The 17,878-nt window shown below is 43.8% G+C and overlaps 1 protein-coding gene across 12 annotated transcripts in view; it reads left to right on the forward strand.

The window, feature by feature from the left end:
- Positions 1 to 17,861, forward strand: part of LOC119956312 (RNA binding protein fox-1 homolog 1-like) — a 229,362-nt gene extending 211,501 nt beyond the window's left edge. For 6 of the 12 annotated variants that reach the window (XM_038783414.1, XM_038783412.1, XM_038783413.1 and 3 more), the window contains 4 exons: positions 4,080 to 4,144; positions 9,783 to 9,855; positions 11,543 to 11,545; positions 15,132 to 17,861. In XM_038783414.1, the coding sequence (XP_038639342.1) occupies positions 4,080 to 4,144; positions 9,783 to 9,855; positions 11,543 to 11,545; positions 15,132 to 15,176 (186 nt within the window). In that variant the 3' untranslated portion in view covers positions 15,177 to 17,861. Of the gene's footprint in view, positions 1 to 4,079; positions 4,145 to 9,782; positions 9,856 to 10,642; positions 10,732 to 11,542; positions 11,546 to 15,131 lie in introns of all 12 variants that reach the window. The other 6 variants (XR_005458621.1, XM_038783411.1, XM_038783408.1 and 3 more) reach the window with 2 other exon arrangements.
- The last annotated feature ends 17 nt before the right edge of the window (positions 17,862 to 17,878 follow it).

Here is a 17,878-nt window from a genome sequence, read left to right on the forward strand (position 1 = left end):
AGGTGATCAAAATTCTCCTTTTAAAAGCGCAGAAGCAATATCAGTGGGGAATGTGTAACCAGCCTGCAGAACATTAATCATGCAGGAGAGTGTAGACAAACCTAATGGGGTCCAGCATTGAATTCCATTGAACCAAGTCACCTCCAGACACCTCATCAGGGCGTAAGCACACCGTTCCCGCTAATTCACGTTTCCATGCACATGATGCTAAGTCAATTCAGTGGCTGACTTCAGCAGATTAAGTATTTCAGATATTAAGTATTGACAATAAATATTTAAATGCACTTCAGGTGGAATCATTGCTATCTGATCACTTTGCATGTGTAACCTGTGTAGGGAATATTCAAAGCCACTGATTTTTTGTTTTCATAGCAATGCGATCCTCAAAACACTGGTTAAAATTTCCACAATCTGGTCAAAATAAAACTGAATTTGATTTATTGACTTGGGGAAGTGTCCTTGGGAATGATGCAGGCTGCTCCCAATTGTTACATATTTTAAGGTGTCTATGGCAATTTTTTAAAATCCCTTAATTCAGACACATTTCTTTTGGAAGTGGATTGCTCAGATAGTCCATACCACTGGCATCTGCACTGCCATCACTAATACCACCCTTTGGTATTTGAACGGTGTGCTTCCTCCTCCTCCACCCCCCATTTTCTTTCCTCGACGTTGATGCTGACTGTTTTTGGCAAAGGTATGGTTTTGGCAAACCTTCAATACCTCCCCCAAATGCCTTTTCTTCCTGTGTGAATTTAGAGAGTAAGTATTTTAAAAATAAATTTAGAGTATCCAATTCATTTTTTTTCCAATTAAGGGGCAATTTAGCGTGGCCAATCCACCTACCCTGCACATCTTTGGGTTGTGGGGGCGAAACCCACACAGACACGGGGAGAATGTGCAAACTCCACACGGACAGTGACCCAGAGCCGGGATCGAACCTGGGACCTCGACGTCGTGAGGCAGCAGTGCTAACCACTGTGCCACCATGTTGCCCTTTAGAGAGTATGAGGAAGTTATTCAGCTTTGAAGGGCGCTCCAACACCACGTTATCCTGCTTTCTCTGTCATGCACACATCCAGCAGGGCATTGCATATAGCAGTAGCCCTTTGTTGATTTTCCCTCCCCAGATCATAGGCATCCTATCAGTTTATAGTCTCCCAGCTACCAACCCACTTGAGGCCCCTAATGCAGCACCACCTGAAAATGAAGCTGGGTCTTTGATTTGTTACACACCAGGCAGTGCATTTACCCCGTGAGGCACTGCCCCCATTCGCCTTCTCTCTATGAAGCAGGAGCAGATATTCTGGCAAATTCACTGCAGCTCCTTCCTGTGCCAAAATAGTAAAACTTAATAAATACAGCTGAGGTCACCACACAATCTGCTCTTCCGTTCTAATCATCCACTGTAGTTCAAATCTATTGTGGAATATCCTTTCCAGTGGAACTTGCCATTTATAGGACTCGAGATAAATTAGGACTTTTTGGAGAACATAATTGGACAGGTGAGAGGATTAATGATAGATACAACTGTTTGATTTTTCCCCCTTTTTGCTGGTCAGTAATAAAATGTTGTGTTTAAAAATCATTCCCAGCAGGCAGCTGCTGCTTTGAGCAATCTTGGTTAGTATCTCCGCTCCCAGCTCTAACTGCAGCAAGAACTTTAATGTGGTTTGCTTGATGTGAATGTTTAACCTATGAGGTATGTGGGAGAGGCTGCAATGAGTGAATGGTGATCGTGAATGTTTATTACATTTTCATATATACATCTTATATAAAATACTGAGAATCCTGGCTGCACGCTCTAGTAATCCAGGCTGTTTCCTTCACTCGGCTTGCCATAGCGAATAGGGCTGAGGGCTGTCCTCTGGAGAATGCTGGGACGCCCAGAGTTAGTCTGTGGATCATTTGGTTGGTGATTGCTAGTGCTGTAGATTCGGACAGTCGCATGCTCCGATTCCTCCTGATTGACAGATACCACAGCTTGATTGTTTAGAAAATAAAAACTCATTTGTACTTGCAAATTAATTGCATTTTTAAAACTGCATTTGTTTTAATATAATCTGACGTACTTGAGCTGCAGATGAATTATTCTTCAAATTAGTTTGGCAGTGATATTAAATCAATTCTGAGCAGGGTTCAAATCTGTTTTTGACCTGCACGTCTGTTAGAGAACTCCTATTAACTAAGTTGGGTTTTCTCCTCCATCCGAATGGTCTGTTGGTAAAGCCACTTGTGTACTTTCTCATTGTGCTGAGTTAGTTAATATCATTTTGATTGGCAGTACATAGAAACAGAAGAACATAAAAATATAGAGGGACCATTGAGCCTGTCCTGCCATTCATAGCTTGTTTGATCATGGCCTCAGCTCCACTTTCCTGTCTACCCCTTCCCTTGTAGATCAGAAATATGTCTAACTTAGCCTTGAATATATTCAATTACCCAACCTCCACTATTCACTGGAATAGAGAATTCCAAATATCCTCAACTCGGGGGGTGCAGTGGTTAGCACTGCTGCCTCAGAATGCCAAGGACCTGGGTTCGATCCCGGCTCTGGGTCACTGTCCGTGTGGAGTTTTCACATTCTCCCCGTGTCTGCGTGGGTCTCACCCCCACAACCCAAAGATGTGTAGGGTAGGTGGATTGGCCGCGCTAAATTACCTTTGAATTGAAAAAACAATCCCTCCTCAACTCTGACTTAAATAAATACCACTTATCTTGAAAATGTGTCGCCTAGTTCTAGATTCCACTACAAGTGAAAACATTCTCAGCATCTACCCTGTCATACCTCCCCAGAATCTTTTCTGTTTGAGCCGAGGCCTAACCAGCTCAGGCCATCCTCATCAGAAAGCCCCTTCAACCTAAGAAGCAACTTTCTGAATCCTTTCTGAACTGCTTCTAATGCAAGTAATCCCTCTTTAAATAAAGAGACCAAAACTGGAGGCAGAACCCCAAGCTCAGCTTCACCATGTCCTTGTGCAGCTGTAGCAAGGCTTCCCTACTTTATACTCCATTCCCCTTGCAATAAAGGCCAACAATCCATTTTCCTTCCCAATTATTTGCTGTGCTTGTGTGCTAACCTTCTGTAATTAACGTGTGAGGACACCCAGACACCCCTTGCCACAACATTCTGCAGCCTCGCTCCATCTGAATAAGACTTTTTCTAATCATCCCACCAAAATGGACAAGTTCACATTTTCCCACATCATGCTCATCCTGCTCAATTTTTGTCCTTTCACTTAATTTATATCCCGTTGCAGACTCTGTGAAGACGACTGCACTTGGTCTGTTAACGCTCCCTGAAACACATCACTGCAGACTAGCCAATTGGGTGAGGATGAATGGTGCAATCCCTGGAACTGCTCCTCAGGGCTGGATGGAGAAATTTGGTTTGACAGAGGGGAATTGGCATTGATGACATTGGATATCTAAAACAGCCCTTTTCTCTTGATTTCTGCTTTTCCATTTTGCATCCCAGTCAATGGACAAACACCATCTTCATTCTTACTTCCATTCCATATTTTACTTGCTGACTTGGAGGAGAAGAAGGGTTGATTTACCTGATCTGAGTTGGTGGCTTTACCTACAGTCCATTGAGAAGGGATAGAGGTCAACAGCCAGTGGAAAACAGTAGAAATTCCAACCATCACCCATGTTCACTTCACATTGGTGAAAAGTGTGCAAAGTCACTACTGGCACATGGTGAGTTGGAGGGGGTGAAGTATTATTTTGGCGGGGACCCTAAGTGAAGGAAGGGTGAAACTTGCCGCTGATCCCTGCTTCACGGCACAGCAGCAAGTTGGTGGAATGTCAGCAAACGGTCAAGCCAATTCCACTTGACAATCTACCTAAATCTGCAAACCTAACACTTTGCGAGTGAGATGGTCAGCCAAGGAAAAAAAAACTTATACTATTATTCCGGGAAAAAAAATTTTAAGTTTAAAATCTGCAGCGTGAACGGTAAATGCACACAGATTGGAAATTTCTAATGTATGAAACAAATGCAGTTTTTGCCATCATTTCTGTGTGCGCGTGTGAACGTTTTGTGGTGTTCTTAGGCATCTTCTTGTTTGTTCCAGGGTGGATATACAGCTTACAGGTATGCACAGCCAGCAACTGCCACTGCCACTGCATACAGTGACAGGTAAGGACTGGCTCTGCCCATCTCATTCTTTTCAATCATAGCTTCCGCAGTGCTCTTTGTAGGAGCAAGGACATCTATACTTTGTTATCATGGTGTGCTCTGTCTAAGGAATGATGCTGCCGTGCTGCTCCAACCTTCATTTGTCATTTGTTCACGGTAGACTTTCCAATGTGGAGGTTCTCTGCTGGGGGGGGGGGGTATAGACGAAATGCAGCATTTCTGAAAACAACTTATCAAAGGTTTGTTGAGGGGCGGCACGGTGGCGCAGTGGGTTAGCACTGCTGCTTCACGGCACCGCTGTCCCAGGTACCGCTGTCCCAGGTTCGATCCCGGCTCTGGGTCACTGTCCGTGTGGAGTTTGCACATTCTCCCCGTGTCTGCGTGGGTTTCACCCCCACAACTCAAAGATGTGCAGGTTAGGTGGGTTGGCCGCGATAAATTGCCCCTTAATTGGAAAAAAAGAATTGGGTACTCTTTTAATTTAAAAAAAAAATGTTAAATGGTAATGGTAAATGTTAAATGGTAGGCTGCTGTGGTGTAGGCTGTATTTTTGAGAGTGCCTTGTATGGATTATCCATGAGTGAGTGAACAATTATCACTGCACATTAGCCTGAAGACAATGTCATTCCTCACGCTCTACATAAAGACAAGAAGAAAATGATTGTTAGATCAGAAACAAGAAAAATCAGGAAGGACGAAGATCTGTTTGAGATGTTATTTCCCTGAACAGTTTCTGACAGTTTTTCTCCCATTGCTTCCTCGTGCTGAAGAAACTGCCACCAGCCATTCCACTGCCTTTCTCTTTTTTAAAATAAATTTTGAGTACCCAATTCATTTTTTCCAATTAAGGGGCAATTTAGCGTGGCCAATCCACCTATTCTGCACATCTTTTGGGTGTGGGGTGAAACCCACGCAAACACGGGGAAAATGTGCAAACTCCACACGGATAGTGACCCAGAGCCGGGATCAGACCTGGAACCTCGGCCCCGTGAGGCAGCAGTGATAACCACTGTGCCACCGTGCTGCCCCCACTGCCTTTCTCAAGAAACCATTATTCAGACAGAAGACATTTATGTCATATTAACGGGTGTCCTCTTTAATGTGCAAGTTAAAGAGTAGTTTGAACATTCTAAAGACCACTAGCAAAGCATTGCATCTGTCATCTTGAGATAGGCGGTGTCTCAGCCACTCACAGGCCTGTCGGGTGGAAACATCTACTTGAAAGAGTTGTTTAATGTTGATATTTCCCATCCACATGCTGCCCCTCAAAGCGATCATTTACACACCCCAACGTCACACAGCTCTACCTCACCACCACCCTCTCAACACCTCCACTATTGATAAAAATCAGATTCCTTATACAACATCTAGAGTTGGATGAGCAGAAATGTCCTCCAAATAAATATTGGGGAGACTGAAGCCATTCTTTGCAGTGCACGTTCCATCATCTGTTCCTGACTACCTACTTCATCCCTTTCCCTGGCAACAGTCTGAGGGTGAACCACTCTGTTTGCAACCTTCACGGCACATTTGACTCTTGAGATGGACTCCTGACCACCTAACCTCCTACTCGTCACTAAGACACCTATTTCCACCTTTGCAACATTGCTCGACTGTCTCAGGTCATCTACTGCCAGAACCCTCATTCCTGCCTTGTTTCCTTTAGTCTCGACTGTTCCAATGCACCCGCCTGGTCTCTCACACTCTATTCTCCATAAACCTGAGGTCATCCAAAACTCTCCTCTCCATATCTTAACGCGCACTAATTCCCATTCACCTGTCACCTCTGTGCTCACTGACCTTCAATAGAACATAGAACAGTACAGCACAGAACAGGCCCTTCGGCCCTCGATGTTGTGCCGAGCCATGATCACCCTACTTAATCCCACGTAACCCGTATACCCGTAACCCAACAATCCCCCCATTAACCTTACACTACGGGCAATTTAGCATGGCCAATCCACCTAACCCGCACATCTTTGGACTGTGGGAGGAAACCGGAGCACCCGGAGGAAACCCACGCACACACGGGGAGGACGTGCAGACTCCACACAGACAGTGACCCAGCCGGGAATCGAACCTGGGACCCAGGAGCTGTGAAGCATTGATGCTAACCACCATGCTACCGTGAGGCGGCAGTCAAGCAACATCTTGATTTTAAAATGTTTATCTTGTTTTTAAATCCTTCTGTGGCCTCATCCCTCCCTATCTCTGTAATCGCTTGGAGCCCACAACCCTCTGAGCTATTAGGCTGAGTAGCCTAAATCTGCTCCTATGTCTATGGTCTGTGTTCCTCCAGATCTAGCCTCTTGCACATCCCCAATTTTAATCTCTTCACCGTTGGTAACTTGGGCCTTCAGTTACCCCAGCTCCGGAATACCTTCCAGGCACCTCTCGGTCTCTCCTTGGGCCTTCAGTTACCCCAGCTCTGGAATACCTTCCAGGCATCTCCCAGTCTCTCCTTGGGCCTTCAGTTACCCCAGCTCTGGAATACCTTCCAGGCATCTCTCGCTCTCTCCACCTCACTTCCCCCTTTCAGACACTTTGTGAAACCTGCCTCTTGGACCAAACAGTAAGGGTGGGAATCTGCGGCCTGGAGGCCGCATGTTTCTCAGCCCCCCCCCCCCGCTGAGAGGCGGCGCGCCGTTTGCTGGTGGAGGGATTCTCTGCCCCCGCAGCTGTCACTGGGAATTCGAGTAATGCCACCCCATACCGCTGGGGAACCCACAGGCGGGGGTGCGCTACCCACGAGAATTCCACCGCCAGCGAAATGCCCCAGGGAATTCCAGCCTCAGTCTCTATGTGGGCGGTGTCATTGTTATTGTGCACCTCGGAACGTTTCGTTACATTAAAGGCACTATATAAATAAGTGCTGTTCTCTGGCACATGCGTGTATTCAGGATCTGAAATCTTCACAAACATTAAACCAAGCAGGCAATGTTATAAATACTCCTTTTGATAGACTTGCCCTAACCCTCCAACATTGACTTCTCCCTACTGCCTCACTGGGGCTTCCAGCTGACTTTTGCACTATGTGAGAGGAGATGTGCATGAAATAACTCTTCACGTTGTAAATCCAGACTACCCTCGGGTGAAAGTCAAGGGAAGAATCTGTTACGGTCTCTTGGAAGCCACCATAACTGCAGAGATTAATGATTGCCGGAGCAGCAATGGGAGAGCATCCAGGCATTGGCGAAGGAAGGTTTTACTTGTTTTATGGCCCCTGGACCTTGACCATTTCCTCGCTCCTTGAGAGAGGATTTCCAACGGCATTTCTCAAAAGGAGCACTAGCAAGTTGATTGTATGCCGCACATTCCTGGAATGTGAGGATTCCTTTCAGACCACAAATAAAAACAAAAAAATACTGGATAAAGTCAGCAGGTCTGGCAGAGAAACACAGTTAACATTTTGGATCTAAATGATCCATTCTACAGATCATCCCTTTCCCATCATCTTTTTGACATGGCATGGGCTTTATTACAGGGAGGGGCTGTTTCAAAAAGAAGCTTTCCTTCATTTCTTGCTCTTTACATTTGTGTAAAAGAATCTGATTTTACCATTATTCCTCATTCCTTGTGATTTATATCTGGTCCTTCAGCACAATAGCACAGTGGTTAGCATAGTTGCTTCACAGCTCCAGGGTCTGCACTAAATTCCATTATTCAGATGTGCCTGTCCTGGAATAATGTAAATCGCAACACAACAGGAGGTAATCCAACCCCAGGCTGCTGTCGGTACCGATGCTAACACTTTAACTGGAATTATGTGTCTTAATCCCTTTCTCCAATGACTTTCATGTTCTTTGTTTCAAATACTTATCTAATTTCCTTTTAAATGACTTGATGGACTTTGCCTCACTCTGGAATTATATTCCATGTTTGGGGAAGGGAGGGAACGACCCCTTTTAAAATCCCCTTTTAACATCCGCAGTTGTCATGATATTCCTGAGCTACAGCCTCTTGATTTGTTTTATTCCTTAACAGGATGTGGGCGTTGCTGGCAGGGCCAGCATTTGTTGCCCATCCCTAAATGCCCACAAGAAGATGGTGGTGAGCTGCCACCTTGAGCCGCTGCAGTCCATGGGGTGTAGGTACACCCACCGTGCTGTTAGGGATTTTGACCCCCAGTGACAGTGAAGGGACGGCTGATATATTTCCAAGTCTGGATGATGTGTGGCTTGATGGGGAACACATGTTGTTCCCTGTATCTGCTGCCCTTGCCCCTCTAGGTGGTAGAGGTTTTGCCAGGTGCTGTCAAAGATTACTGATTATCACCAGAGAAAATCATCTTTCACTATTTATCTTCTCAAAACTGTTCATGCTGAAATACCCCCTTGATCACCTTTCCTCTGCTGGAAAGAGCTGCCATTTTTAGTTTTGAAAAGTTAGCCTTTACTGTGTTGTTTGAATGATTCAATTCCTATTTTGATCTGTCCAGAAATGCATTTAAAAGCCTAATTGGTGTTTTGCACAAATCCAACATCAACGTGTTTAATGTGGAAAAACCCACCGAGGTGTTCCCCAGAAGCGTAATCAGACAAAATGTTCAACATCACTTCCTTGCCTTTCTATTCAGTGCGCACACATACATTAATAAAATCCAAAATCCTATTTGCTTCTTGTGTTTCCTACTTGTACGGTAATATTAAAGAGTTCCATTCATGTGGCTCAAATGTCTAAAGTAGATCATGCCAAATTGGTTTAAGCTAAAACAGTGAACGAGCTTTTAGACACTGCCCTGGTTCCCGTACCAACCTCCCCGGACAGGCACCGGAATGTGGCGACTAGGGGCTTTTCACAGTAACTTCATTGAAGCCTACTCGTGACAATAAGCGATTTTCATTTTCATTTCGTTAGGTGAGACTGTAAAAGTTAACATTTTTATCTTGGATTTTCTTTCCTCTGTTTGAACCCTTTATTTGCCACTTCTGATTCTTGAACTGGAAAAGAATTTTAACAGTGGAAGCATTCTGCCATCTGCATATGCATTCCAAAATGCATTCTTTACAATGCTTGGGAAAGCCATCTCTGTACAGAAGCAGCCCGAGTGAATGCATTCTTTACCATTACCACCTCCAGTTTGCTCAAGGAATATTCTGAGTGCAACTGTGGTTACATTTGAGTGAGTTTTGGCTGAAAGTATCTATACAGGTACTTGAAGGAACTCTCATACCTTCACAAACCACCACTGTTTGGACCTGTCTGTTCCGGATGGTTTACAGCTTAGCAGGTCACTGCTGGTCGCAGGTATTAATCTCGGGCTCCAGGACCTTCCATTCTTAGTGAGTTAGTACGCGCTCACTTTTCAGTGGTATGTGGACATTTGATATGTAGAGAAAGATTGATTACAGACCCAGAAGAGACAAAACATTCTTTGAAGCTTTCACATAGTAAAATCCCACACTGTCACTTCCACAGACTCTTTGCTTAAAGTGATTTCTTGCTGTGTTGTCTGGCTATCCATTTTTTAGATGAATTGTGCAGAGTGCACAAGGCTCATACAATTTGAGTGGTAGAATTGGGAGGATAACATCTGACTGCCGTTATACAATGGATGCAAATATGTCTCAATATTCCTTGTTCCTGAATTCACACATTGATTTCTTCTCTGCTTCGATATTTATTTATTTTTTTGCAGCTATGGGCGTGTTTATACTGCAGACCCCTATCACACACTCGCTCCTGCTCCCACCTATGGAGTTAGCGCTGTGGTAAGTTAACTCTCTTATCCATTTTTTAATTTATCATTTTTGATGTAGAAAAACATCTAGGGTACTTCACAAAATGACATCAATTCAGAGGAGGAGATATTAAGCAGGTGATCAGAAGCTTGGTAAGAAGAGGTGAGTTTTAAGAAGAGTAAGATGTTGAGTGGGAGGGAATTCTAGGAAGGTGAGGCCTGAATGGCTGAAGACCAAACTCCCAGTGGTGAGGAAAAGAGAGGGGAGGTATGGAGAGATCTAGAGGGATGTCAAACTGAGGAATGGCAGAGATAATGAAGGTCGAGGTCATGGAAGGTTTTAAACATCAGGATGAGGTGAGGGGGGAACTGAAATCCAACGTAAGTCAGTGAGTGTAGAGATGATGAATGAATGGGACCCTGTTGCACATACAGCAGAGTTTTCAGTGAGGTGAAGTTTACAGTGTGGAGGATGGGAGGTTGGCTAGAAGAACATTGAGTAATCAATGTTGATCTCATGGATGGGGTTTAAGCAGCACATGACAGACAGCTGCAGAAAGGGTGAAATGACGGGGGTGGAAATAGGCTGTCTCATTATGGAGAGCATTCCCACTGACCTGGACAACAGAGAATAGACATTGGTGGAGGAAATTGTGTATGACCCAAAAATAATCTGCACCAGTTCAGGTGAGCTAACACCATGGGCGCAGTGCCAAAGGACATCGATTGTAACCTCAATTAGCACAATTTCAGAGTTGTTGCATGGGAAACTCGATCAAAGAGATTAAAACATGTCATTTGTGTCTCTTGCACTCAAGGGAGAAAAGTTGGCGAGTATACTGGGATAGCGGGGCTGGGAGCGTGCCACCAGAGAGGGTTTACTGGGCGTAAAGCATCAAAACTGGAGGTGAGGGAGTGGCTGAGCAAATTATTTTGATGAATGGAAGGGCAGAGTGTAAACAGTTGGGAGTTTGAGAGTGCAGCAGCTGTAAGTGACTTCGGGCGAGTTTTCCCTCGAGGCAAAGTGCAAAATGTCCTACTGGAAGGGATAGAAGGGGAGGTGAATGCTGTAGGATCCGTGAAACTGTTCAGGAATTGACCATGTGTAATTGAGATATGATACATCTAATCTGCAAAAAGAAGGGTTGTGTGCACCTTGAGGAACTGCAGCATGAAAGTTCTAACCAAGTTACAGAAGCAGTGTGAATAGGAAGTCGATCCCTGGATGATGGTGTGGAACAGGCATTTCACACAGGCCCAGACCTTGTTATTGGGAATGAATGGGTGATTTAATGTGTGCTAACTCTAAAGGAGCTGCCTTGTGTGCAACCTGAACAGGAACATTTGGGTTTCCTCACGGTCAGGCTGCTGCAGGAAATATTGGGCCAGACTCCGGAGAGATAGGTTCCCTTTGCTTAAGGACATCAATCAAATGCTTGAGGGTTTGTAACAATCAGCAGCTTTACTACAGCCAGTCGAAAGCCAATTCAGTTTCACAGCTTGCTATCTGAAATTCGGACTCAGTCTCCTGGACTAGAATCATTAAGCAACCACACCCAAAGTAACCTGGGTCCTCAAGTTGCTGGTGGCACGGCATTTTGATGCAGTAACATGCTGCACTCCAGCCTACTGCACTGTAGTTTATTTTGCTGCACATTTCCCCCATGTAATGTATTTCTGATTTATTTTCCAAACTGCTGCTCCCTGTGTGAGGATAGATGGTGAGTGCTGGCAGATTAGTTGAATGTGGGGTTGGGGGCGGTGGTGTCATTGCAGAGCCTATCTCCCTGTGATGACCAAGGTACGCACTTCCTGAAGGGAATGCTAGATAACAATCAGGAACAGAGCCCTTGCTGATTTCCTACACCATGCTTCCCTTCCCTAGTCCAGTCCAATGGCATTGAACCGATTGTAAGCAGCTTAATTATTGCCTCTTGACTGAGGTCAGCCAACACCAAACATGCTGGGAACTGAGTCTGGCCTGTGTTGAATTATGGAGTTGATTTCGTTAAGGACGGTGAATATTTTGGAGTGGCTCATACTTTAGAACACAGCAGTTCACATTCTTCAGGGGTTGAGCACAGCAGGCAAAGATATGTAGACTTGGAGAATTCAGCCCAAAGTGAAAGTTTTAATTGATGAGGTTGAGTAAATTATTGTTGCTGTTAGATTAATAAAAGCAAACACCTTACTGCTGTTGGTCTGGAACTCTGAGAAGCAGGAAGCTGATAAACACTCAGTTTATGAAATCGTTCAAATTTGATGTGACTGTTGCCTGGGGTCCATCCATCCTCCTTAATTGAATCTGTCTCCAGACACACACCCTGTTAGTTATCAGGGAGCTTGAGAAATGTTTTAATTTCAGCATTTCTGTGTGGTTGATGTCCATGCAGGGCTATCTGATCAACAAATCTCTTGAACATACGTACAGGCGCTAAGTTCAATTAAAGTGATTGATTAGTTTCTGATGGGCTGATGCATCACTTCAAGATTCAATTGGATCTCCCGTGTCCCTGATTGATAAGGTGGCCTGGAACAAATTGTTTACTTTTAGTTCTCTCCGCTCCCCTCACCACCCCCATAATCCCGTAAATAAACAGGCAGGTCTGAACACTTCAGACAGCCCCACCCTTCGGTTTCCCAGCAAGTTTGGTGTTGGCTGACGTCAGTAATTAAGCTGCTTACATTCGGTTCAATGCCATTGGACTAGACTAGGGAAGGGAAGCATGGTGTAGGAAATCAGCAAGGGCTCTGTTCCCGATTCTTCATTGGTTCTTCATTGATTCCTTTATTAAGCTTCATTTAAAGTCAGCGCAAGCTGAGAGAATAGTCAACAGGCCGGTCAAGCAGCATTTTGTGCATCTGCAACATTGCAGCACAGGCTGGGAAATGCGAGAATCCTACCTGTAGTTCCTCCTGTGATTTTTCTAGAGATCGCACCCTGAATATAGAGGCTTCATGGACACAGGGACAAAGGCTCAGGGGCAAGTTGCCTCTCAGCATTTACACAATCCTTTAATCAGAAAATATTTTTAAAACAACAACACTCGACTGAGGAAATTGAAGTGACATTACTGCCGAAGTCATTACAGTTTTAATTTATACCTTTGTGAGCTCACCCACTGCATTCACTCTGAGTTGTTGATCTTTCTGAATAGAACGGCCGGCAGGTGTAAATAGATGAAAACATTGTTTCTCTCTCTCCCTCTCCTGCTGGTTCTACAAGCAGCTGTCAACCTCTCATGGTCAATGACCCTAGACTTGTCAGGCTATTCAAACATGGAAGGTATCACAACCAAGTAATCCTGTCATCACCCAACATGCACCCTTCCCAACCCAAGCACAGGTTCATGAAGAGGAGTGGGATCATTCTGCCCTTACCCAAGCACACTGCACTGAGGCCAGTTATAGAGAAACGTACAAGTTGATGTGCAAGCTGTTAAGCTCGGCATCTTACTGGATCCTCCTTCGCTGCTCTCTCTATGCCAGCACAGTCAAAACAAACCAGTCAAATTTGGTAGTTTACTTCTAATTTTGGAGCAATTATTTCAAACCTCTCTCTGCCCCTACAGACCAACCAAACAGAATAAAGGCCATGAAAACAGCCTTTATTCGTATGGGTCTTCCGGCGTGTGGCAGTGAGAATTTACAATGTCCATTTTTTCATGTGTTTCAGTAAATATAATTTTTTCAGGGTCGCTTAACCCACAATAGTGTCATCACCAGTTGAAACAGTCTTCAGAGTAGACAAAGTAAGGAAAATGTAAGTTGAGTTTGGTACTGGAATAGTTGGAATTCTCAGAAAGAGAGCGCCTGAGCTGGGAGATTGGGTAAGGCAGCCAAGAGTTTATAAACATCTATTTTAATTAAACTGCAAACGTGAAGATTAGCAGATGTGTCTGCAAGCTCAAGATGCAGAAAAGGCTTCACATTTCTAATTTGGTTTTCTCAAACCTTTATTAAGTTCCACACAACTTCATTTTTTAAAAATAAAACAAAATCTGTAGTTCAGGGCTGGGGGATGGAGGTGTGGTTGTTGGGGCACTGATTTCCTGGGAAGCACACTCGCTGGAACTGCACTAGAGCACAAACAAGTCAATACCTTCACAAACTGAGGAAATTGATCACAACTGGAAAATGCTGAGCTATGTACAAGCAGTTTTGATGATTGTCACTGTGGAGCGACAAGTCCCCAGGACCAGATCATTTCCATCCAAGGTTTTAAAGGGGGTTGGTTTAAACATTGCAGATGTCCACACTATAATCGTCCAAAGCTCCACCAATTCAGGATCTGCTCCTTTAGGTTGGAAAATTTTACATCACTCCACTATTGAAAAATGACGAGGGAATTCTAGACTAGTTAGCCTGCTGTGAATCTCCTACAGTTTTAATTAAGATTAGAGGGACAAAATATTTTGAAAACTTTCAGCTGATTGACGGAGTCAAAATGAATTTGCAGTGTCTAACAAATCTAATTGAGTATTTTGAATAGAAAGTCGTGGAGAAGGGATTATCTGTGGATATTATATGGACTTCAAAAGACATTTGATAAAGCCCATTGAGAGACTTAGCTAAAGAAAATTAAGATGATTACTGATACAGCTAGGAAATGGGCTGAGAGGTATGAACAGAGTAGGGATGCTCCTAGGGAGGAGGCAGATGCTCGAATTGGCTCAATGTATTCTTCTGCTGAAACTAAAAAGTGTGGCAGATTTTGCTCGTACTTCAATTCTATTACCTCTGATATCGGAGCTGTCAGATATCCAGAATTGAACATTGCAGGAGGAATGATGACACGGAATACTGATAATGTTAATTATCTAGGTCCTAAATCCTTGGTCCTAGGTCCTAACACCGTGACCACCTGCAACTCCATTTTTACGAAGTCCATATCCTGACTAACCAACTTTTAGCTCTCTCTCTCTTCTCCCCCCCCCCCCCCCCCCCCCCCCGTGAGTGGTAGGTTTTATAGTTTTTAATTTGGCTCATTCAGAATTGTACAGAAAATGTTCCCTAATTTACTACAGAGATGTTAATTCAGTAACTTATCCAATTATTCAGTGAGTTGCTGGGGTTAGTGTGTGTTCCATTAGTTGATTCTATTTGGAACATTTGGAGAGATCGTACAATAAGCCTCGAGCCCTGGGCGTGGCAGATCAAGGACAGGTTCAAATGTGAGAGTGTTCCTACTGCCAATGTCTCTCTAACGCATGGGTCTCGGGCGAGAAACAGTCAGTTGCTTCAGAAGAAAAATAAGAAATTCTAGCCATTTACTTTGCTTTACTTACTGTTCTTTTCCTTTTCCAGGCTAGTTTATACCGAGGTGGATACAGCCGTTTCGCTCCCTACTAAAAGTGATGTGAACTCCTGCAGTGGGAACAATCCCTTCCCAAGGCCTGGGTGTTGCAATATTACAAGTAGTGGAACTTTATAGCAACTCAACATGAAAAAAAATACACAAGAAAGCGAGGAAATCATTACACAAGAGAGAGACCTACTTTTTTATACCTCATTACATTCTTCTAAACATGTATTTTTTTCCTTATGTTTCTGCCTTCATTTTTTTTGTTCCAAAGATTGTGCAAACAGTTTTTAACTGTGGTATAAAAGTGCATTTCTTTGTGTGTGTAGTGACATTTATGAAATCAGCTTCATCCGACAAAAGAGAATCAGAAGAAACTAAAAAAAGATTAGTTACAAAAACAAGTTAGTGAAAGCCAAAAGTGAAATTGGGTGCCTATTGGAAGCTGGTTCCAGGTGCTGTGTGTGTGGGGTATCAACAGGATTCCCAGAGACTGGGAATGGGAAAGAATTAACCCTGAAGGTGGGTCAGTGCAGGAAGGGGAGGGGATGGATATTGACCCGTGTGTGAGTTGATGGAGCCAGTTTGCGGTGTGTTTTTTGTAGTGAGGAGAGCAGCAGCTTCCAACTGTTCACCGTTTCCAAAGTTGGTTAGCCTGCGAAATGGTGCAGCTGACTAAACAACAGCAACAGCCAAAAAAATTACAATCAAACTGCAAAGTGAATGCATCATGAACTTGTTTCTCTCCCCCCCCCCCCCCCTTGAAAGATGCGTTTCAAAGTCTAGACCCATGCAACCCCCCCACCCCACCCACAGTGATGCACATTCATCTGAGCAAATTTGCTTTTAAAATAAATGATCAAATGCATTAGGGTCTCTGTAGATTTGCCGAGCAAATCCAAGTGTGGATAATAATCCTCCTGGGTAGTGTAAATGGGACTGCTTCAAATCGTACCCTCACTGACCAGCAGTGTTGGCGCTAAATGCACATTTCAATTACGTCAGTCCCAGCATTAGTGTACGCGTTATAGTATCTCATTCATTTGTATCCCTATGGTTTTTAATGTAACTGATTGGCTTTACATCCTTGCATTCAGCAGGCTTACAGTTTGAAAACGGGTGACTTTTTAATTCAACCACTTTGTTGACCCTAATCATTAGCGCAGATTTTGGCTGCCTTTTGTTTGTAGCTTTTGATTTACCTCTTTTGGTGAGTAACAGAGAATGGTCTAAAGCGGAAGATGGCCTAATCCTGACCATCGGGTGTAAAAGGGAGATGGGTGCAAATTGAAGAGAGGGAGGGATAGGTAGCTTAATTGTTGAAAGCTTACACCCAACAAAGATTTGAAAGGACAGTCAGTCAGCCAGCTACACCTTGTAAGAAGGCGTGAATTCCACACTGTGTTGGCAAATATTTTAGAGGCATTCATGATGCCATTTCAGATGCATCGATTTTTTTTTTTAAGTTCATGGTTGCGCAGGTATGTGAGAGCTAAATTCACCCATTGAGGCTTTAATTCAAGCTGAAGCTAATAGTTTATTGTGTGGGCTCAGGGTTGGCCCAGACTGTTCTGTTCTGCACCAGTGATCCTGGGGCACTGCTCTCTAAAGCCCGTTTACATCCCTGAACTGAGAGATGTGGATTGAAAGAGAAGTGCACCTTCATGTTTAGGACGAGTGCAGTCGCTGCCAGAGCTTCTGATCATGCAGTATCCAGCAAGATGGTGTGTTCTGCACCGACTTAGTAAGCTGTTTAAAGAAAAAGGGACACTAGTCGTAGATACCACACTGCCGCCCTTAAATTATGATATTGTTTTGCAAGCCAAAGCGTGGTTTGTCGCTGTATGACAATTATGTTTTTTTTGTATATAAAATATTTTAGTTGTCATTGTAATGGGGAAACATTCACAGAAACATCTCATCAGAGGAAGGAATTTAAAATGGGAATTTGGTGTGGCGCTTGATGGCATCTCCTGGTAGTGCTCCTGTTAGACTAAACTCGCATGTAAAATGTTAATATAGAGGAAGGAAAAGCTAGAAGCCACAGGCAGCTTGTATTAGTGAGAGGTGTTATTCTGCGTCACACCGGGTTCAATGATCACTTTCATTCCTATGATTACAAATCACATTCTTTTACTTAGATTCACGTTTATGTTATACCAGCAGACATTTTAGTAACTTAGCCGTACAGCTGCACTGTACTCCACTGACTGCCAAATAACCCATTGGTAATGTTCTCCCAGCAATTATTCTCTTGATTTTTTTTTTGCTTTGTAAGAGTCTCAGCTGTAGAATAGTCAGAATCTTTGGAGGGAACAATTTCAGATTCAAAATCTCTTTTTGGAATAAAAATAAGCCTTGCTTCGAGCAGGGACTGGCTGTTTTCAGTCAACAACACTTGCTGTTTGGCTGAGGCCCAACAGCCCGTCCAGGTCAGGTTCTGTGGGACTGACCAGTTTTATTTTGTTTTTATTTGTTTTGTGTTAGTGTGTGTGGGTGTGTGTGGTGTTTTTTTCGGACAGTACCCATGTACATCCCGAATCGAATAGGAACGCTCACTCTTGGGTGTTAGTGACTAGGACATGTTACCACGCCGTTCATGGTTGATGCTGATACTTGAATGATTTAAATGTTCAGACTTTTTAAAAACACCATTTGTTTCTTTCCAATTACTTGTAAAAACAGTTCACTCTACATACTTTCCCCCTCCCTATATCCTTCCCTCCCCAAAAAAATCAGAGAAATTCCAAAT

This window comes from Scyliorhinus canicula, chromosome 23, assembly GCF_902713615.1.
Source record: "Scyliorhinus canicula chromosome 23, sScyCan1.1, whole genome shotgun sequence".
NCBI classification, from domain to species: Eukaryota; Metazoa; Chordata; class Chondrichthyes; order Carcharhiniformes; family Scyliorhinidae; genus Scyliorhinus; species Scyliorhinus canicula.